A 21866-nucleotide genomic window follows, 5' to 3' on the forward strand; every position below is an offset into this window, starting at 1 on the left:
AAGCTGGGCTGCACAAGCAACAAACATCTTCATCCTGAGTGGTGTTGAGTTGTCTAAAGCACTACTGCAACATCAGACAGGCTGTATAATCCCAATGTGTTTTAAATAAGAAAATATAAATATTCATGCAAAATTTGTGAGGTGCTCTGCATTTTTTGGTTCATGTTAAGATTATGTATTTATTTATACATATTGTAAACTATGTAAATAGACAAATATTCTTTTTTTAACAGGTTGTTTTACCCAGATTTTCCTTGCCTTTTTTTTGTTTTTTTACTGTAAAACAAATTAAAACATTCCTCACAGTTCTTGCTACTTTTTCAGTGAAATAACTTGAAATCATTTGAGTTTTTTTAACCATTCCAAAACCGTGTTACATTTATTTTCCAGATTGAGTGGAACATGTCTAGGTTTGCTTATCCAGGATCATCCAGGGTGGTGATGCCCAAATGCTTGCTTTTTCAATCAAAAACAAACAAATAAATAAAACATCTTCAGTTCAAATAGATACATCCATATTACCCACCTGTGTGAATTTCACACACAAATTTCCCTTTTATCCTAAAAAGTAGGAGTACTAATGTTGAGAATTGTGAGGTTTCTGCTTAAACCCCTAAAAACGGATCTCTGACTGTCAAAGTTACATGTTTAGGAGGTTTTTTTCAATGGAAAATGATAATTTCCTGCCTCAGAATGGCTCAGATGTAACTCTACTCTGTTTCTGCTGCCTTTGTTTCTAGTCACTTTTCTCCACTTGCTGCAGCTCGAGCACATCAGCTCGCTTACATCTCTGCTCAAACACTGTAAAACCCTTCCATGCTACACAATGGTGAGTTGTAACATTAGAGTCAGTCAGTCAGTCATACATGTTTAAACCAGAAACTGATTCTGAAGATGAATAATTATTTAGAAAATCCCTCCTTCTACGGATTGATTTTTTAGGTTTGTTACATATAAAACTCCTAAAGTCTGAATCTGTGTTTTTGGGATTGTCATCAGTACGCTGCAGTTTGAAGGTGGGAGATGTTCCCCCAGGGTGTCGACCAGGGATGTTGGCCTGATATTGGCATAAAAATGTAATATCGGTCAATATCGTTATCGTTTAGTTTTTTTGTTTTTTTTGCCTATCATGAAAACCAACTGCCTGGATTTCGCCGGCATTTACTGAATTCATAGAGGGAGAGTGTGAACTGTTGTTTGAGACAATTTAAATATATACATATGACATAGATATGGCATTTTTTTCTATAACTTAAGTTGAAGTAGTTTTCTTATTTTGCACAGACAATGTTTACATTTGAAAGCCGTGTTGCATCTGAGAATGCATCCAATGGGGCATCGCAATAAAATCAGGCATGATATGTTAATTCTGTGACAGGAGATATGTGATGTTACCTAAAATTAGTTAAATAGCCCACATATATAAGTATTGGTTGATATCGGAATCGGAAATTGAGAATTGGACAATATTGGCATATTGGTTATTGGCAAAAAAGCCAATATCTGACATCCCTATAGACTGCTTATTTCTCTTAGTGTGTCTTCTGGCATCTAAAAAACACTATATGGAGATGTTAACAAAGTTAAAAAAAAAAAATCTTCTCCAGAGGGGAATAAACAACAGGTCTCCTCTTTCTCACCATACAATGAGTTTAATGCCGTTAAGAGACAGGGAAGACAGTGGTGTCTAAGGAATGATTCAAAACACGTGATGTTTTTCATAAGGAGTTTCCAACTGGAAGACATCCTGCGGTATAAATAACTTCAGAGACCTTCCAGCAAGCAAATCCTGTCCTTTAGTTGGTGAAGATTCTCGAAGATTAACAGCCTCATCAGAGAACAACACTACCACCGTGTTGATGTGTTTTTATGTCCACATATTAACATCGTTGATGCATCGCTAGCTGGTGCTCATTGTCACCACTGGAGGGCGTCCTGAGCCAGTTTAACCAGATGAATGTAGAGCACCACATTTGAGATGTGGTTAAAACTGCACTGTGTGCTGTTAAATGTAATATTTTACTAACTTATTATTGCAGCAGCTGTATTTATTGTTTATTCCAATCAGAATAATTCAACAAGAATGCCAAAATGATTGTTATTCATATGGGGATTGAAGCTTTCTTTTTTCTTTTTAAAAATATGACAATAAATGAGAATAATAAAGCTATAAATGAGGAAAATATGACAAAAATGTATCTGAAAATGTGTCTAAAAGGCTGCTTTTTAAATTATTTTCCTTCTCAATCCTGATTAAGATGTTTGTGAGTCATTGTGAGGAGCAGAGTGATCATTTTAGGCTCTGCTTTGTAACTGGGCTGTAAGTTGTAAGCCTACTAATGTTTATTTTTAACATCCCTGGAAAAAAAAAAAAAAAAAAAACAGGTGTCTTGGATGCTGCGAGTCGCAGGGACTTCTCTCTCCTGATTGGCCAACGCCGCCGTGACGCAGCAGCTGAGCCATCCTGAGCGGAGCTGAAGCGGCGGCGTGGAGAGCCGCTGGATCTGCCCGGACCCTCGGCACCGGACCCTCGGCACCGGACCCTCAGCACCGGACCGGTTCCAGCCCACTCAGCACCACAGTTACTCATTCAAGGGTAAGCTGCAGATTTTAGATGCACGGTTAAAGATTTGCAACAGCAGCTTTATAATTCACATTTGACGCCAAAAGCTCGTCGAATGCAGCTTTAACAGATAATGTTTGCATCATTTCGGATGTAATCATGCATCTGTGAGGAGGCTGCAAATCAAAGTCACCTGAGGAGAGGCTCACCTTTGGCTGACGGCTGGTTTCAAGTAGGTGATGCACTTAAAGTCAGTTACTCAGCTGTGTTTTCTTTCTCAGCTTTGATCTTGCTGCATGTGATGGGGGTGTGTTTGTGTTCTACTTCTAAATGAATCTAGATGCTACTTCTGCCATGTTTCTTTTATTTATTTATTTATTTATTGTCTTGGCATCCATGTGTGCACGCTCTCTGCTGTCCTGCATATTATCCTACTGAACATCCCTTTGATAATCCGCCACACAGAACCTCCTGAAACTTTGCCTCCTCTTCCTCCTCTGTAATGATGCCTCATCTCTCATAACAAGCCGCTTCCTGACCACTGTGGGCCTCAGACTCTTTGTCCCATCCGTCACGTTAGACGGCTGACTTGACCTGACAGACATTTCCAGAAAAAATAGTTCAGATAATCGCAGCCATCTCAGGCTGGGAGCTGCACTCGGAGCTGCTTGGCATAGATTTCTGGGCTGCGAGATAAGAAGACTTCCAGCAGGGATAAACACTCGGCTATGCATCGGAATGGTTCGATCTCTGCAGACAACTGGTCTGTCACACTGGCCTAGTTTGCTGTGGTACTGGAAAATTCAAGGTTCAATAAAGAAATATTACACCTCAGACATGAATAGTGCTTCACTGACAAGCAAAACTAAGGTGGAAACTTCTGTATACAAAAAATAACTGGTACTTGCAAAAACTATCATGTACAACTCAACCTTTGACACTGAGGCTACAAATTATGCTTTACGTTACATTCACTGGGGAGATGGTATTGTCTTATGTGACTCACATTTCTACATCACACCTACACAAACACTAGGAGCAAAGAAAAGTGCCTGAGGAAGAAGCCGTCTCTATGATGAAAAGCCTTTCTGCTCTACCTGCACCTAAAAAAAAATCTTTGTTTTAGATTTATGCAAATAAATGCCAGTGATTTTTTCCCCCCAGAAATAACAGACCTGCAAGTATCTAAAGGCAAATCATCAACACATTACACATTTAAATATGAAAATATGTAATTATTTATAGTTTATTTAATTGGGATATATACAGTTTACATAAATAAACTGAAAACAACTTTTGAATTTTCATAGTGTTTCTAGTGAATGCTAATTTGTGACATCTGTCTCTAGATGGTCGCCTTGCAGCTAGAAGATCCCTGGTTCATGTCCCAGCCTTCTCAGGGTCTTTCTACATGGAGTTTGCATGTTCTCCCTGTGCATGTGCAGGTTTTCTCTGGGTTCTCCAGCTTCTTCCCACAGTCCAAAAACATGCTGAGGTTAATTGGTAGCTCTAAATTGTCCGTAGGTGTGAATACGAGTGTGATTGTTTGTCTCTCTATGTAGTCCTGTGATAGACTGTTACCTGTCCAGGGTGTCCCCTGTCTTCACCCTAAGTCCACCCCCCCACTGTGACCCTAATGAGGATGAAGCAGTGTAGAGATAATTAATGGATGGATGTCTCTAGATAGGCTTTTGAAGGACTAAGAGGCTATGAACCTAAACGATGCAAAACAGCCTTTATTAATCCAGCAGTGGGAAAATTTGAATGGTTACAGCAGCAAAAGGGGCAATGCAAACATTTGACAATAATAAATTTAAGATAAATTTAAAAAAACGTACATAATTCTTCCATATGTGGATGTGGATTGTCTATTCCTCTGGATGTGGAAATAACAATACTGTATAAATCACTGGCACAAGTGAAACTGTTAAAGGGTGAGGTAAAGTACATCATAAAGCTAGTAATGTTGTAACTATAACTGGAACAGACTTTATGAAATACAATGGGCAGAAAAGCAAATTTGATTTTGATATAATTTCAAATGCTCCATTTTTGAGTGTTTTGAGCTAGAGATGTAGAGAAGGTTGATCTAATCATGTTCTCCCACAGCTTGTCCTACTACTAGACTGAAATTATCCCCACACACACACATATTTTCACTCATGTTTAGAACATCTTAACCAACACACTATATTAATCTCCAGTCTCTGAGATAACGTAGCTGAGAAAAATCTGACCCCTTTGCTTTGAAGCGGTTGCCAAAGAAATAATCATCAAGCAGCTTTTCTACCACTTTTAACAGGCAATAAGAAAGTTAAGCAGCTTGTGTCTCCTCTTGTGGTAAATATGTGCAATAAATAAGGATTAACCTCATTCATGAGGGACGGTATGTGTGATCAGACCGGTTATTACCGCCTGAGAGCATTTTATTGACGTGTTTACTGTTTGCTGCTATGACCAGGATTTTGTTGTTGTGCTGCTGAAAAAATAATCTTCCTGTTGATCTGCAGCTCTTTCATGTTGGTGCATTATTTTCAGCTGTAGATGACTGCAAAGACAGAGAATGCTTCATCTGAAATGTAGTTTTCTAAACATGATGTTCAAAGTAAGACTAGTGTTTTTGTTCTCTCTGGTCAAACATTATTAGCACTCTCCAGTGTTAAATATTTTATATGCAGTTTGCACAAGCTTTGTAATTTTATTTTCTGCTTATCCCTTATGAAGATGACTCTAATTCCACTGCCTGTGTATTTTCATAAATATTTCCCAAATGTGTCTACAATCAGGAGCTCTGTGTATGAATACGGTGTGGAGGACTTTGCTTTAACTAAACTGATGTGAAAGTGTATTTACTCTTAGAGGGAGCATCTCTGCAGTGCAGCTGCCCTAGTTACAGAGCAGCTGAGTAGCTGTGAGACACGGTGGTTGGCTCCAGCAGCAAGAGGAGGAGTTTGTTAATGGTTGACTGAATTATAGAGTGTAGGCTGCGCTGAGGGCCAGATCCAGACGACACAGTAGGACTTAGACCTGAGGACCAGCAGTGAGAAGCAGTGAAGGAGCAGACTGTGACGGCAGTAGCCAGCAGTTGAGCTTCATAGTTTCACCTCGTTCTCTTGGTTTTTTTTTCTGTTTTGCTAATCAGTGAAGTGTGTAATTAGGTCCCAGAGGCAATGGGTCTTTCTCAGATATGTAGCTAGAAATTCCGCTGGTTAATCGTGCCACCTACACATGCACTATTTACTCCTTAATCTGGTTATGTGATGAGGCCTGAAGATCTCTGAGGCCAGAAAACAGAAGCAGAACCTCAGGGATCAAAACAAACACCTCGTATGCAGATGGTGACAACAAAGATAGAATTTATCCAAAGTTTATTTAAATTCAACATTAAAATACGTTTTCATGGCTTGCAGAAAAAATGAATTAAAATACTCCTCAGTTAAGTTTTATCACTGCTTAACCCTCCTGTTGTCCTCATTTACAGGCACCCAAAAATATTGTTTCCTTGTCTGAAAAAAATCTAAAAATTCAGCAAAAAAATTCCTTAAATTTCTGAAAATTTGAAGAAAATTCCAATAATTCCTTAAAAGTTTCCCTTAAAGTTTTATTTTTAAAAAAAGTCCCCCAAATTTGACAAGAAAATTCTTGTAAATATTTTCAAAAAATGAGTAAAAATCTTCAAAAAAATCCTAAAAATATCTAAAGTGATTACATACATATCCGTAAAACTTCCAATATTTCTTTAAGAACATTCACATAAAAATCAACCAAAATCCAACAAAATTTTTTGTGAATGTTCTTAAGAAACTTTTTTAACATTTCTTTTTTCCACCAAAAAATGTTCAAAGATTTCCCAAAAATGTTGAAAATGTGGACTTCAGAAGTTTCACTGTGAAAATATATATTTTTTTCCACATTTTCAAACTTTAAACCGGGTCGATTTTGACCCGCAGGACAACATGGCGGTTAAGCTGATAACTTTTTATCATAATTGTACTTTCTGTGTGCTGTGATTTGTACATTAGTGCATAAATGTGATGATTCTTTTCCTTTGCTCTTTTAGGAGATAACTACAGGAACATGGAGACAGCGTGGTCCATGGTCCAGCCTCATCCAGCAGCATGATCGGAGCCTCCAGTCTCTCAGGTGACACCTTGATAGCCTGCCACTTCCCCGTGGTGCAGCTCCCCACCTGGCAGCTTCCCGTCCAGGCCCTGTGTGGCTCGGCCAAGAGGACCAGCCGGCTGTGCTCAGTGGGCCTGACCAGGGCCGTGTCCCTCCCGGAGCAGGATTCACTCAACCGGGAACATGCCTTCACCGGCGGCCGGAGGCATTTTTCCAGCAGCTACAGCAGCCTGAACGAGGACCGAGCGGAGGAGGAAGGTACCAGCGACAGCAGCGGCAGGTATGACTCCACCTCATCGCCAGAAGAGACCAGTTCCCACCTGAAGAAGGAAAACTCTGCAGCTCGAGCCAGTCTGCGGTCACACAACTCATTCCTACCTAATCCAGAGCTGGATGAGGACGAAGAGGATGAAGATAGTGATGGAGATAACCTACACAGATATCATGAGGACTCATCTTTTGTGTTGCATGGAAACTCCAACTGGCCCTTAAATAATGGAGCCACCAATTACACTATGTCCAATGGGGACCTGGACAGCGAATGGGGCAATGAAGGGACGATGCTGGGTACTGAGAGCGACCAAGAGTGGCTTTCTAATCAACCCAACCAGACGGACTTGCTGCAACCTGAGTGCCAGTGCTTTCACAGCAGCCGATCTGGCAGCACGGCTTGTTTAGAGCAGGACTCAGACAGACTGAAGGATAACATGTCCTGCTGCATCCACAGCCAGCACAAATGTTCCCCGGAGCTGCTGTCCAACAGCCACACAGAGTTTCCCAGCGACTCCTCCTGCAACAGCTCTGACGGCGTCTTGGTTAACTTCTGCACCATCTACAACAGGAGCAACAATCCTGCCACTCCTTATGACCTCAGCAGCCCTGCGGTTCACCCCTCTCAGTCGTCTGAGGGGTCCGTGTTCCTCAACCTCCAACCTGTTCCTCAAACTCCAACCAAGGACGTCCACCACATGGCAGTTTACTCACCCCCGAAAGAGGACATGACGCTTCCTGCCTCCCGCTGGTCTCCTCAAGGCCTCGACTCCAACTGCAATCTTTACTCCTTGGAGCCGCTCCCACCAGGTCTGTCTTCTCTGGAGGTGTCCGACCTGACCGCCTGTCTTCAAAGCCAAGACACTCTGCCGACAGGGACCAACCAGAAGTACTACAAACTCGTGACCTGCGACCTTTCCTCCCAGTCGCCCAGCCCGGCCTGGTCCAGCCTCACCAGCTGCCCCGAGGGTCAGAGCAGGAGCAGCCCCTTCCCTCCATCTGAACATAACAAAGAACCACAACACAATGATGTCGAGAAGGTAATTAACCCTTGTGTCGTCCTGCAGGTCAAACTGACCCGTTTTAAAGTTTGAAAATGTGGAAAAAATACATATATTCTCACAGTGAAAACTTCCACATTTTCAACATTTTTGGGAAATTTTAGAACATTTTTTGGTGGAAAAAAAGAGAAATGTTAAAAAAAAAAAAAATTTCTTTAAGAACATTCGGGAAAAAATCAACTAAAATCCAGTGAATTTCACTGGATTTTGCTTGATTTTTTTCCGAATGTTCTTAAAGAAAATATTAAAACTTTTACTGATACAAATGTAAGCAGTTTGGATATTTTTAGGAATTTTCTTGGAAGATTTTTATTAATTTTTTGAAAATATTTACAAGAATTTTCTTGCCAAATTTGGTGGATAGTTTTAAAATAAAACTTTTAAAGGAAACTTTTAAGGAATTGCCTGCTTTCCTTGTCCATCCCCATCAGGACAAAGAGGATCAACAAAAGGAAAAGAGGTTCTCCTCTCCAAAGTTTGACGGTTCTCAGCTTCACATCATCGACTGCCAGGTTGCCACCACCTCCACTGACAAATCCCCCTGCAGGACGGAGCAGACAGGCAGCGTCCAGAACCTCTCCCATACGCCTCGTTCACTGTGCCCCAGCCAGTGTAGCCCACAGAGCAGTAAATGCCAAGACACAAGAGCTCCGTCCACACAGCCATCTGTGCTTCGGGACCAGGAACACAGCAACACTGATGCTGCTGTGAAGGGAAAGGCGACGGGTAAGAGAGAAAAATCAGGTTTTTTCTTTGTTGTTTAGGCCACGATGCATTGAAAGATGAAGAACAGAGTATTTTGTTTTATTAATCCACATGTCGTCCTGCGGGTCAAAATTGACCCGTTTTTAAGTTTGAAAATGTGGGAAAAAATATATATTTTCACAGTGAAACTTCTGATGTCCACATTTTCAACATTTTTGGGAAATCTTTCAACATTTTTTGGTGGGAAAAAAAGAAATGTTAAAAAAGTTTCTTAAGAACATTCACAAAAATTTCGTTGGATTTTGGTTGATTTTTATGTGAATGTTCTTAAAGAAATATTGGAAGTTTTACGGATATGTATGTAATCACTTTAGATATTTTTAGGATTTTTTTTGAAGATTTTTACTCATTTTTGGAAAATATTTACAAGAATTATCTTGCCAAAATGGGGGATTTTTTAAAATAAAACTTTTAAGGGAAACTTTTAAGGAATTATTGGACTTTTCTTCCTGAAGGTTTTGCAAATTTTGAAAAATTTGGGAAATTTTTTTGCTGAATTTTTAAATTTTTTTCAGACAAGGAAACAATATTTTTTGGTGCCTGTAAATGAGGACAACAGGAGGGTTAAGTGACTCTAGTATCTGCTTCTCGCCTTTTTCTCAGGAGTGTTGGAGAACGATGCGGTCCGCTACAGTAAGGCCCAGAGGCCGACCTCGCTGCCCATCCAGCCGTTTGTCCTGGTCCCCACAGGAAAACCTCAGGCCCAACACCTTGGATGTCTTCTGGAGCAGTACCTAAACCAAAAGAGCAACAAGTCTGGAAGCTCCCAGGAAGGCTCCAAATTTACGGTGAAACGCAGCCAGTGCTTTTCTAATCTCCAGCAATCACCTCTGGGCAGCCAGTGCCCCATCCTCCTGGAGGCTCCTTCCAGCTCCGATACCTGCTCGACCTGCACACCGAGCCCAGAGTGCTTCACCCGCAGACATACGTGGAGTCAGTCCAGCAGAACCCAAGGAGGCCCGAGTCCATGTACATCAAGAGGCAGTCTGGATCACAACATCCTGAAGCCCAGAATAGTTCAGGTGCAAGAAAAAACAAGTCCGTACTCAGGCAAAACTCAGACAAGCAGTTTTTCAAATCTGATGTCAGCTCCAAATCAATCCAACCTGGTGAAGATTCCCACCTACCAGGACCTGATCCACCTCACTCCTGAGCAGAGCCGTGCTAGTCCAGAGCCCAAAAGTCTAGATCAGTCCCAAACCCACACCTGCTACAACTCAGTATTCTCTCACACACCACCCACTTTACCTCTAACCACAGACAGCCATCACCCGAACAGACAGGCGTCTCTGTCTCCTTCAACAACCTCACTACAGCAGCAGAAGTTCCCTCAGTATCGAGCAGCAACTGCAGCCGACTCTGGCTTTTTTCACAGCAGTTTCACGGCTGCCCTCTCCTCAGTGGCTCCTCTTTCCTCTTTGAGTTCTCTCATCTCCTTGGCCACTTCTGGGCTGCATCCACAGCACATCCCAGAATCTGCTGGGCCGAGTTCAAAGCCAAGTCAGAGCCATCACAGCGAGTCTCTGATCCTGAGTGACAAGCCGCCCGCAGAGTTCTGCCTTTCACCTGATACGTCTTATGAGTCCATGTCTATCAGCCATCTGCAGAGAAGAGGTGAGGGTCAACTACTGACTGCTGCACTGTATCATTACCTACAAATGATGTGAAATACAGTTGACAAATTGGAATCAGAATGCAGTAAAAGGGAGTCAGTATCAGTAATGACAGGATCCCTCCTTGTTTGGAAGGTCTAGCCAGTGATGAGCTGTTAAGAGCAGCAATAAAAACTCACTGTACTGCAGCAGTGACTTCAATACCCTGAAGGGGCTTCCTCTCAAACATGACCTATTTTTAACTCTCCCTGCTCAGGATTGGCTGAGCCTTCTGCTGCGTAGCCTATGTGTGTGCGGCTGTGAGCTCCGAGAGAGGATGTAGTAGGAGCAGTGCAAATGATTTATATCGCAGCTAATCATTTTGTTTTAGTGGTACCATATGGGCCACTTGGTGTGAATTTAATTATGTAAATGAGAACCTCTTGCGATGCCTTGACGGAGGCTTTCGCAGCAGCGGTGAGGAGTCGGTGTGGCGCAGCACTGCAGGCAGGATCAACATGCATAAAGAATTTACCGTGACATTTGCAGAGGCTAGCCGGTACGAGACGAGGAAAGAGAGAGGAAGGGGAAAGCAAGTCAATGAGGATCACTGCTGAGATGAAAAGTGACTCTTTCATCTTTAGTTCCCGTCCACATTTGCATTTGTGCAATATGATAATGAATCTTGAAAGCATCCTCTCATATTTCTACACATTGACCTAGTTAGCGAGGTGAAAATCTTCCTAATTTTTGATCTGAGTTTTTTAGAACAGGGAGAAATCTGCCAGTGCAGTGCCAGCATTTTTACTTGATAATACTAGAAAAGTCTTGATTGATATTCACCAGAAATAAATTAGATTTATCTCAGTACCAGTTTTAACTATGAATAATGACAAGAAATTGCTTAAAACTGCAAGGTTGCATGTACTGTTCAAACAGTTTAAAGTAGGGCTGGGACTTTAACTCGTTAATTTCGATTAATTACAGAAAAAATAACGGGTTAAAAAAATAACGCATTTAATGGCACCTTTCTCAGTTCCCAAATTTCCACAGCCGACACCGAATTTGCATAAAGTAGAAGTCAAGTCTACTTGCGTTTTACACAGACAATGAATGGGATGCCAGAAACTGATGTTCCTGTGGACACATTAGCTACGATAACACTATAGCCATCCCATAATAGACCACTTTTCAAGACATTGAAAGTTCTTGAGTTGACAAAAAGTCTTAAAATGTTGAATATAATCGCTATAATTGCTCTTTGAGTTTGCAGTAATCTGTGAATGTAGCAGAAAGATGAAAAAAAATAAATGAAACATAAACATTTTTGTTATTTAAGTTCACATTTATGTCTATTTAACAATTCAGTCATCAACCAAAATGTATTTGAACTGAAAAATGTTGCATATTGTGTCAGATATTACTATTTGGTAAAAATGTGATTAATCGTGATTGATTAATTACAAAGCCTCTAATTAATTAGATTTTTTAAAAATTGCGTTGAACCACTAGTTTAACCCTCCTGTTGTCCTCACTTACAGGCACCAAAAAATATTGTTTCCTTGTCTGAAAAAAATCCCAAAATTCAGCAAAAAATTTCCCAGATTTCAGAAAATTTGCAAAACCTTCAGGAAGAAAATTCCAATAATTCCTTAAAAGTTTCCCTTAAGAGTTTTATTTTAAAAAAAAAAATCCCGCAAATTTGGCAAGAAAATTCTTGTAAATATTTTCCAAAAATGAGTAAAAATCTTACAAAAAAATCCTAAAAATATCTAAAATGATTCCATATATATCAGTAACAATAACACATATATCAGTTTTCTTTAAGAACATTCACAAAACCAAAATCCAGCAAAATTCACTGGATTTTGGTTGATTTTTTTCTGAATGTTCTTAAAGAAATATTTTTTTTAACATTTCTTTTTTCCACCAAAAAATGTTCAAAAATTTCCCCAAAAATGTTAAAAATGTGGACTTTAGAAATTTCACTGTGAAATTATATTTTTTTTCCCACATTTTCAAACTTTAAAACGGGTCAATTTGACCCGCAGGAGACACGAGGGTTAAAGATATCAGAGTTTGTATCTGTCCTCACTTCAACTCGTCCAACCTGTTTGTCGTTGTCTCCAGGCTTGCTGAGGTCTGTGAGCAGAGCCGTGGATTTGATCATGGCTCATTTTGGCAGCAGCAGAGACCCTGAAGAAAAGGTACAAGTGTGCAGCTTTAAGCACCATGAATGATGTGTCACAATAGCAACGTGCCAAACTGGTATCACTTACATTATAGAAAAGGAGTGAAATAACTTGTGTCAGCAAGAAACACTGAATGCTGTGTAACATTTCTTTCCTTCTGGCTCAGATGCGTCTGGGTAACAGCTCTTGTAGTCCCACAATCGCTGGTTTAGTCCTGGAACACTTGTGTCCAGCCATCCAGAATATTTTAGAAGATGGTCTTCGGGATCACAAACTGGATTTCATCATTGGGCAGCGTCGCAACCACTCCTGGAACGTGGTGGAGATCTCTACCAGGATTGGTATATATGGTTATTATACCATTTATTAAAGAAGCTATCATGAATGTACCTCTGGATCAATTTGCTAAGCAGTACTTGTTTGTGGTGCACCATTTGTCATGAGCTCTTTGACAAACATTTTCTGGTTTCTGTCCTACTTGGCCTCAGGTCCGTCCACCAGGGTCCTTCAAAGTCTCGTCTCCAAAATCAGACATTGTCCACAACTCACCACCCACTGCATGAGACTGAGAGCCTTCCTTATGGGCCTGCTTAAGTAAGTTATCTGTGATATTAATGATGAAATTAAAGGACAAAAGACTACTGCTATTAAAGTTCCTGCACCTAAAACCATTTATTTCTTTGTTGGTTATGTGTTCAATGACAGCTTGAGAGCTTTGGAGTTCTGGCTCAGTCACCTTCAGAGTCAAAGAGGTGAGTGCACAGTCAATTTACTGTACTTTTTTGTACATAAAAGATGGCCACTGGATTGCTGTTTTGATTTGTAGTTTTAAATGTAGCTCTTGGCCTTTTGTTTTTTGAAATTGATGTAACAAAAGAGGGACAATTAACATGTCCGTATTGTAATGATCTGTCAATCACAAGATAGCCCTGCCCCTAAGGAGTACCCTTCTTTTTCATCTAATTTACTCTAAATTGGGCCATAATTTACTAAATGAACGTCATACTGTGTTGAAGAAGTGATTGAGACCACAAACTAATTCAGAAAATGTTTACTAAGCTGTTAAATCAAGTGAGAAGTAAAGTCATTTTCTCATTGACTTCTATACAATCATGCTTCTTCTTGCATCTGTATCTCCTGATTTAGCACCATTATTAAGTCAACATTTTGTTTTGTCCTGTACTTTCAGTCCAGTGCTGTACTTTAATTTGAGTACTTGTGTTTAGTGCTAATTCGTGGATGTACAAATGCTAACATTTTCAACTGAAATCATGATCATGGTGAACATAATCTGCAAAATATCAGCATATAAGTTAAGTATTGACGCCCAGTATTGTCTCCACAGATGTCGTGACAACATACTACCACTCTTGGGGCTTCCTGACCATGTCCCTGGGTCGGTGTCAGCCCTTGTTTCAGGAGCTGCTTCTTCTCCTGCAGCCACTTTCTGTGCTGCCCTTTGACCTCAACTTGCTCCTGGAGCCCCGACTGTTACACCACAGACAGCTGTGTTCAGAAGAGCAGAGCGTTTCTCCACCTCAGCCATGCTCAGCCCTGTTGGTGACCAGCTGGCCAAGACTACAGGCTGACAGAAAGATGTACAGCAGCTACAGCGGTCAGCCAGCTAAGATGTCCCACCCAGTAGGTCTGCATCACCGCGAGTCTCTCGGCTCTCAAAATTCAAAGCAGCAACGTGGAAATACGCAGGCCAACAGCAGTCCGTCGTTGGCTCCTATTCCAGAGTGGCAGCCGAAGGATCCTGACCTTGTGGAAGGTGTGGTTGATGGAGAGGACGGTAGCCAGAATTATGCAGATACTTGGTTTCAAATAAGTATGGACAGCAGGCAAGACGACAGGGGATCAGAGAAAGACTGTGGGACCCCAAATTCCTCAACCGCTGTCCAGAGTCCTTGTCAGGGTGGTTTGCGCTGGGCCAAACTGTTTGGAGCAGCCGACACTTCCACCAAAGCACAGTCAGTTTCTCAGAGTCACATTGAAGCACAAAACAGAAGGTAAGAAGCAGTGAGCAATGAAACAGATTTTCATGATAATCTGTGTTCCTCCTTAATCCCATGTTCTTTTTTTTGTTTGTTTGTGCAGTCTAGATTGATGAAAGACTGACAATGTGACATTCTGGTCATGAACAACATCTCTTTGTGATTTGTTTGCCAGGCTGCGGCGACCATCGCAGTGGCTGCATTTGGACAGATCACAGCTCGGACGGTTGGCTCAGTCCATCAGGTCGATGAAGCTGGTCGGAGCTCAGGTTCACAAGAGCTGCTAAAAACTGAGCTCACACAGAGATAGGACTGTTTACTGTAATAACAAAAGTCTTAACTGCATGAAAAATACATACACAGCGCTCCACCACACTGCTGAACCGATAAGAAAGCACAGAAGTACGAGATTAACAGCTTTGGCAGTGGCCCTTATTCATCAAGCTATTTGTAAATCCACAACTGAGCGTGTGTTCTGTCTGGGTTCTCATTTAAACACTCATCATCTGCAGTATCAAACGATACATACATATAAAATAGTTTTAAATCCATAGAAGGAAACAACTGTCCAATCAAAGACAATTAACCGTCTGAACAAGCAGTTGTTTCGTGTCACAAACTGTAGCATAACAGCCAAGAATTAGCTTCAGTCACAAATCTTTATATTGTAGTGTATAAATTAGTTATTTTTTGTATTATATATTGCAGAAATGTGTTTCACAGCTGTTAACATTCATGCACTTGAGTGAAAAGTATCTGATAAGGCTTCAGGTTCTTCAGATGTGTCTTGTAATTGAAGATAAAACCTTTTTCTGTGAAATGTCATTGAAATTATCATCAGTTTACGTGTTTTTTTAACAGCATTTTGATTAAGTATTAGGTCGTATATGTCAAGCACATTTCATATTATCTCTTTCTCTGTCTATAAATACATAGTAGCAAATCTTTCTATGATTGCTAACAGCTAGTGCAACCAACTCTTGATTTAAAAATGTCCCTTAGTTGTTCATTTTTCTAATTTGTACTCATCTTCGTTGTGAGATAAGCTTCAATGACAACGTAGATCCTGAACTCTTTTCCTGGAAGTAGCTTGATAAATAAGAGCCAATGCCCCAATCTGTCTTTGCATACTGGAATAACCACAACTAGGTGCTTATGCTACTCTTCTTTCTATTTCCCGTAGGCGAATATCAATCATAAAAATGTGCATATTGATCTGCTGTGGACTGTTGGACATTATTGTGGTGCAAAATGATCCATTTCTCATTTGTCACCGTCAATCTCTGCGTAGCTCAATCTTTCATTTCATTGATAAGTGGAAAAAAAGCAATACACTGTTTCCAGTGCCAAATATGCCACGCACACACACACACACACACACACACACACACACACACACACACACACACACACACACACACACACACACACACACACACACAGACACACACACACACACACACACACACACCAGCCTCTTGTAGTAGATTGTCAGTGATGTTTTTTTCAGCATGTATTTACTGTAGGTGCATGAACATACAGCAGTTGTTTCCTGCCTTTTTCTTAATCTCTCAACTTCCTCTTGATGTTTTTATAGGTGTAGAGTTTAGAAATTGTCCAGAAATGGAATTTTAAATTAATGGCAGCGTTTGGTTTATACAGTTTTATGTCTTCCAGTGGAGTTTTTTGAGCTGCACCAACTAAAAGCCCTCTTGTGGCTGTTTCAGGTATTTTACTGTGTGTCGGGTCTATTTCGATGGGCTGGTGGTGAGATAAAATGGAGGAAAGTGAAGGAAACTGTTTTCTCTGCATTTGCTGAATAGAGAATTTTTTTAAATGTAGTGCGATGATGTGAAGTCTGTGAAACTGTTCTACCTTGTTTTATCCTCTGAATGCTTCCTCTAATGCCCAGAGACAATCAACCTTCTGTCAGTAAAGACTTTACATGTTTACCTGTCTGCTCTGTCCTGTGCCAGATGTTTTTGCAATCAAGAACAAACTGTTTTCATGGAAATTTGAAGACTTCCTGATAAGTTCTTGGTACAACCTCTTCACGCTTTATTGATCATCTTATTGCCGTGCCGTTTTTTTTTTTTTATGGCTTTTCCAGAAGGATCCTTTTGATGCCGCTCTTTTCCAGTGCATTCTTGGAAAGCTGACCAAAGGTTTGCCCGTACATGAACTTGTATCCTGTAGGATGGCATAGAATTAGACATGATTAATGTTTAACTCCCGATTGTTCATTTTCTATTTCAGTCACATTTATAATTGAGCTTATCAGGAGGTTTTACTGTGTGAAATACGACACACAGACCTGGGATGTGTCCTGCGAATGATGGCACCACACCTCTGTTGGATGGATAGATAGAAGGCAGTGGAGTTGCTGCACTGTTCTTCCTGTCTGGAAGGTCTTTGGATGTAAGATAACTCTGCTGCTTTCCAGACTGGATCAGTGCCTGCTTGGTGATAATGGGGTAGCCTTTGCCAATCAGGAAGCGAGATTTTGGCACATGCCCTGTAAATCCTGCAAAAGAGACGCCACTATGTGAGCCACTGGAGTCTTTTAGTAGTTATCTTTTCAGAATGAAAGAGAACTCTGCAGCTCTGTGTAGTTTTAGCCCCTTTTAGCTTTTTAAAAAAAAATTTTTTTTGGTCTTTGGGTCATTCATTTGTGCCAGAACTGCTCTAAAATAAAATAGTTTTGATAAAGACAATAAACTAGTAAAGCTGTTGTCTAATAATGTAACAGCGACAGAGAAAAAAAATTCCACAATTACATTAGCAGACGCTTTTATCCAAAGCGACCACTGATCTTCCATTCCAAAGTCAGGGGTGTTCCTTACTGAGCTATCCAGCTGCTAGTGAACAGTTCACTCTGTTTGATTGGTTGCCTCACATTGCATTTAAACAGTGCAGCAGTTAAATAATCAGTAGTTTCACATCAACAGTGGATTGCTGGGATGAATTCCTCTCCACTGTCTTAGCTCTACGGAGTCATCTGGTGTCTTTGAGGTGAAAAGATGATCACTGTCAGTATTTTCAGCTGATTTTTGCTGCCCCCAAGTGACTGAAAAAAATCTGTTAATGTCCATTTAAGGCCTACTGCTTGCTACCAGTGTCAGCTGTGTGAAGCTACGTTGGTACAGCTAGTAACTGTTACCTGAGATGAAGTGCTTGTGTGGGTTGTCATCATCCATAGAATACGGTCGTCCAGGTGGTGTGAACATCTGTACAGGCTCAGAGGAGATCGATTTGTTGGTGATCGGTATCACAGGTGGTTTGGTTCTCTGGGCCAGAAGACAATAATAATAATAACTTGATCAGTATAGAATCCTTTCAGAAGAACATTCACAAAGTGCTTTGACAGGTAGAACATAAAAAATGACAAAAATGTGCAGACTGGATAGCTAATAAAAAGCTGGTTAAAAGGACGACATCACACAAAGGAATTGAGAGAGAAGCTGAAGAGAAAATAAAAGACAGAAATAGATTAAGATCAAGAGGTTAGAAAGAGGGACTACAAGCAGTGGAAATTTTAAAAGGGACAAAAAGGCAGAGAGTGATAAAAGAGAACTTTATTTGAAGGAGAGTCTATAAAAGTGGGTTTTAAGAAGTGATTTAAAGGAAGTTACTGATTCAGTGAGCCTTATCGCCTCAGGCAGGTCGTTCTAAAGTTGACAAGTCCTGACAGAGAAGGCCTGGTCATCTTTGGATTTAAACCTCGACTTCAGAACGATCAGGAGGGACTGACCTGAGGATGTACATGTGGAGTTAGCATGTCTAAAATACAGCCAGAGGCAAGGATCTGGCAAGCTTTTAAAGTGAAAGTAAAATCTTAAAATCAGTTCTAAAACAGACAGGGAGCCACTGAAGAGAAGCCAGAATAGGGGAGATGTGATGTCGCCTGTTAAGACCAGTAAGAAGCCTAGATGACATATGACAGAAACCATTGAAACATGCAGGAGTCAGAGATCATATGACAGACCTGTCAGTGGGCTCTAATGTAAAGTCTATAAAAAGGAAAGATTCTATACAATAATACATAATTAATGCCTATAAATCCAGGTTAAATGTAAAGCTATTTTTCTATCACCATCATAAAACTGATCATACGGCTGATAATTCCTTTTTATCATCTGATAAAAGTGATTCGTGTGAATCTCAGAGAGATAATTAATGAATCTGTGGTTGGTCTGACCCCTGCAGTGGATTAAATTACAGCCACCCGACACTGGAGCTGGATCATTAAATCAGAGTGAACCTGTGAACTGGTGTCACGTCAACATGTGTGTGGGTTAATAAAGTGGTAAATCCACAGCAGGTTTGTATTAGAGAGAGAACTTACGTCAATCTGTTGAATCCTGGAGCTGACAGCAGCTGGCAGCTCCTCCGACTGCTGTTGGAGCTTCGCTTGTCTTTCCTGGCAGAACTCAGTCAGGGCTTTGTGGCATATTTCAGAGTAGGTGCAGGCAAAGTAGTTCTGACTTTTTGGAATAAAACCTAGAAGAGAAACAAGCATCTTTAAAGCTCCAGTTCACACAGATTATTAGTTCATTATAGTTTTTTTAGGTGTCACGCCTCACGGTGAGGTGAGAAGATTTATTTCTTTGCGATAATCATGACATTTTAAAAAAAATGCTGTTGATGCACAGATGAAATTCAGCTCACCTTAAACTGAATCATTGCAGCAGAGATTGATATACACTGCCTGGACAAAAAAAAAGGTCACACATTCTCATATTTTATTGGACGGCCTTTAGCTTTGAGTATGGCACTCATTCGCTGGGACATCGTTTCAATAAGCTTCTGCAATGTCACAGCATTTATTTCTGTCCACAGATGCATTAATTTTTTACCAAGATCACTGATACCTGTGCACACTATGTTGTCTTCCTTCCATGCAGCTATGTGGTGTATTGATTTTCAACACTGATCCGCTAAACGAGCAGCTTATTCTTCATAATTTAGTAGTTTGGACACAGATTGTTGATCTCATGTTGCAGTGAGAAGTTAAAGACATATTTCAGGCTAAATTCTAACTACACACATGCTGCTGATTGGCGTTTCACATCATTAACAGCTGATAAATGTCTTAAACTGTGTGGGTGTGTTAAAGGAAAATGATTGTCTCTGATGGTGGTGTTAAGTGTTGAGCCTCAGGTAAGTGTGCGATGCTAACCTGTGTATCCAGGTATCATCCTCTTCAGGTTACTGTCAGCGAGGCCTCTCAGTGTCAGACTGGTGTCAGTTTGTTCAGAGGAAACAACCTCAGGACGGGTCAGCAGCTCAGCCGTCAGCTTTCCGTACGACTTTCCAATGTTAAACTTCAGCTGTGGGCAATACCCCGTGTAACTAGAAAATAAGATAAATATCCTCAGTAGCTGCTTTGAAAAGGAAATTAAATGAACACAGCCGACAGAAAATTAAGATTCCAGCAGTTTAAACAAACACTTTAGAAAAAATAATGAGGATTTTAGGGGAGATATGTAATCAAAAATCTCTGAAAATAGGGGAATGAAATAAAATATGTGATTGTGTGGCTCTTTTTAGATGTTTTGAGTAATTTTGCATTGCTTTTATGTTTTTGATTGACTTGCAAATAAGTCAAAACAGCTACAAAGAGCTGCACAATCTATTTAAACTGCAAACCTTGTATTTTGGTGAAACACCATCAGTTAAAGTTAATTCTATTATTAGTTGTTATTAACTATGACCAAGCTGAGGCCAGCAGGATATTACTAGAAAGCAGCTGAGATCAGAAATACCCACAACAGATGATTGTGTTGACATCATTTATTATATCTTCGAGACGGAAAGAATTACTGTAAGAGGACAAGTTTTTGAAAAAAATGGTAAAGTAGGATTGTGTACGTTAAAACTGTGCAGCAATCATTTGTTAAATATGAGATATTTATCTGTTTGGTAGAATAATATGAGCAGCAGGACGACACACGTCTATGTTTAGGTTCTATTGAGTCTGAATTTGTATTTTGGAATGTTTTTTATATGGACATACAGTACTCAGTTATTTTTTTACTTTTCACCACAGCTGGTTTCTATGTTGAACAGGTTTTTACTAATCTCTGTAAATAAATGTAATATAATAATAATAATAATAATAATAATAATAATAATAATAATAATAATAATAATAATAATAATAATAATAATAGTTACTTAACTTTCCATCACAGCTGGTTTCTGTGTCGAACAGGGTTTACTAGTCTCTGTAAATAAATGTAATAATAATAATAATAATAATAATAATAATAATAATAATAATAATAATAATAATAATAATAATAATAGTTTCTTTACCTGGTTTCTATGTCAGACAGGTTTTTACTGGTCTGTGTTCATGTTTCTCCTGCAACATTTATAGTAATTTAGCAACATTTTATCCCTGATTATTTAACCTTAAACACTAAACCCAGCATTTGTTGTAAACTTACCCCGGGATAAAGTGTGGCTTCGGTGTGAGCAGAGCTTTTCCAACCTTAGGTCCGTATCTGTCCATGTCTGAGCAGCTGCAGGTCTGAGCTGGTTTCTGGTTGCTACAGAGAGAGAGTCAAACAAACTGCTGCTGTCATGGAGGTTTTTATACACAACTCTGCTGTAATACTCAGTCAGGGGTGTTATGATGAATTTACAGTGTTTAGGAACATTCAGACTGTAGGTTTTCTGTGCAGTAACAACCACAGCAGCTGTAGTTTGCACTTCTGACGGTTTGTCCTCATACTGTTCTTCTTTAAAAAGCTCAGAGAGATCATTGAAACTAAATTTTATATTCTCTCTAAACATTTTTCTTTACATGAATAAAGGAAGAAGTAGATAATGATAATTATATCCTAGACTGAAAGCAGAGACCATTCTTGACAAATGCTCAGCGGCGCCCCCTAGTGTAGTTCTGCAACATTTTAGAAATACTTAAAGTCAGAAAACTGATGGACACAACTGACTAAATAATCAAGTTCTAGTCCACACTCTTCTGATATAAACCTCAAAAAAATCTATTATTCTTCCCTTTTCAGAAGGACACCACCCCACGTTTTTTAAAATCAACCATTAACAGTGATAGGGAACTAATTAAGAAAATGCTCAAATTGAATCAGTAAACTTGTGCTTTGATTTATTTCCCAGCATAAGCCATATTAATTTAACTCGTTTGTTTAACTTAACTTACTATTACTGTCAAAATTACAATTTATAGTCGAAAAAGGAGCATAAAAGACATGAACGTGATCAAAATTTTAAATTATGAAAGAAACATGAACAATAATAACACAATTTTATTTGCATTAAAT

General features: G+C 39.8%; 2 protein-coding genes across 3 annotated transcripts; one reads left to right on the plus strand and one right to left on the minus strand.

The window, feature by feature from the left end:
• Window positions 1-83: 83 nt before the first annotated feature.
• Window positions 84-16520, plus strand: LOC111583030 (AP-4 complex accessory subunit RUSC2). Of its 2 annotated transcripts, XM_035958015.2 has the most exons (11): window positions 84-829; window positions 2386-2596; window positions 6624-7995; window positions 8448-8742; window positions 9385-10395; window positions 12504-12580; window positions 12732-12906; window positions 13054-13159; window positions 13271-13317; window positions 13911-14577; window positions 14738-16520. In XM_035958015.2, exons 3-11 carry the CDS (start codon window positions 6682-6684, stop codon window positions 14847-14849), a joined length of 3804 nt encoding a protein of 1267 aa, XP_035813908.2. In that variant the 5' UTR covers window positions 84-829; window positions 2386-2596; window positions 6624-6681; the 3' UTR covers window positions 14850-16520. The 2 variants fall into 2 exon arrangements, with proteins under 2 accessions (XP_035813908.2, XP_023147708.3); XM_023291940.3 differs by lacking the exons at window positions 84-829; window positions 2386-2596 and adding an exon at window positions 2624-2795.
• Window positions 16521-16616: 96 nt separating this feature from the next.
• Window positions 16617-21294, minus strand: fam166b (family with sequence similarity 166 member B). Its single transcript, XM_023291936.3, has 6 exons — window positions 21015-21294; window positions 19742-19914; window positions 18908-19062; window positions 17723-17849; window positions 16877-17086; window positions 16617-16752 (listed from the first exon to the last, which is right to left on the minus strand). The coding sequence occupies exons 1-6, from the start codon at window positions 21077-21079 to the stop codon at window positions 16658-16660; spliced, it is 825 nt and encodes a 274-aa protein (XP_023147704.1). The 5' UTR covers window positions 21080-21294; the 3' UTR covers window positions 16617-16657.
• Window positions 21295-21866: the final 572 nt, after the last annotated feature.

Source organism: Amphiprion ocellaris, chromosome 17 (genome assembly GCF_022539595.1).
Source record: "Amphiprion ocellaris isolate individual 3 ecotype Okinawa chromosome 17, ASM2253959v1, whole genome shotgun sequence".
In the NCBI taxonomy this organism is placed as follows: domain Eukaryota; kingdom Metazoa; phylum Chordata; class Actinopteri; family Pomacentridae; genus Amphiprion; species Amphiprion ocellaris.

Excerpts from the sequence above, each read along its gene's own strand:
- fam166b (XM_023291936.3), bottom strand. The coding sequence starts at position 21,079 with ATGGACAGATACGGACCTAAGGTTGGAAAAGCTCTGCTCACACCGAAG. Across the intron at positions 19,915-21,014 it reads AAGCCACACTTTATCCCGGG|TTACACGGGGTATTGCCCAC; the intron begins GTAAGTTTACAA and ends CTTATTTTCTAG. Across the intron at positions 17,087-17,722 it reads ACACAAGCACTTCATCTCAG|GATTTACAGGGCATGTGCCA; the intron begins GTAACAGTTACT and ends TCTCTTTTGCAG.
- LOC111583030 (XM_035958015.2), top strand. The coding sequence starts at position 6,682 with ATGATCGGAGCCTCCAGTCTCTCAGGTGACACCTTGATAGCCTGCCAC. Across the intron at positions 7,996-8,447 it reads AACACAATGATGTCGAGAAG|GACAAAGAGGATCAACAAAA; the intron begins GTAATTAACCCT and ends CATCCCCATCAG. Across the intron at positions 12,907-13,053 it reads GGAGATCTCTACCAGGATTG|GTCCGTCCACCAGGGTCCTT; the intron begins GTATATATGGTT and ends ACTTGGCCTCAG.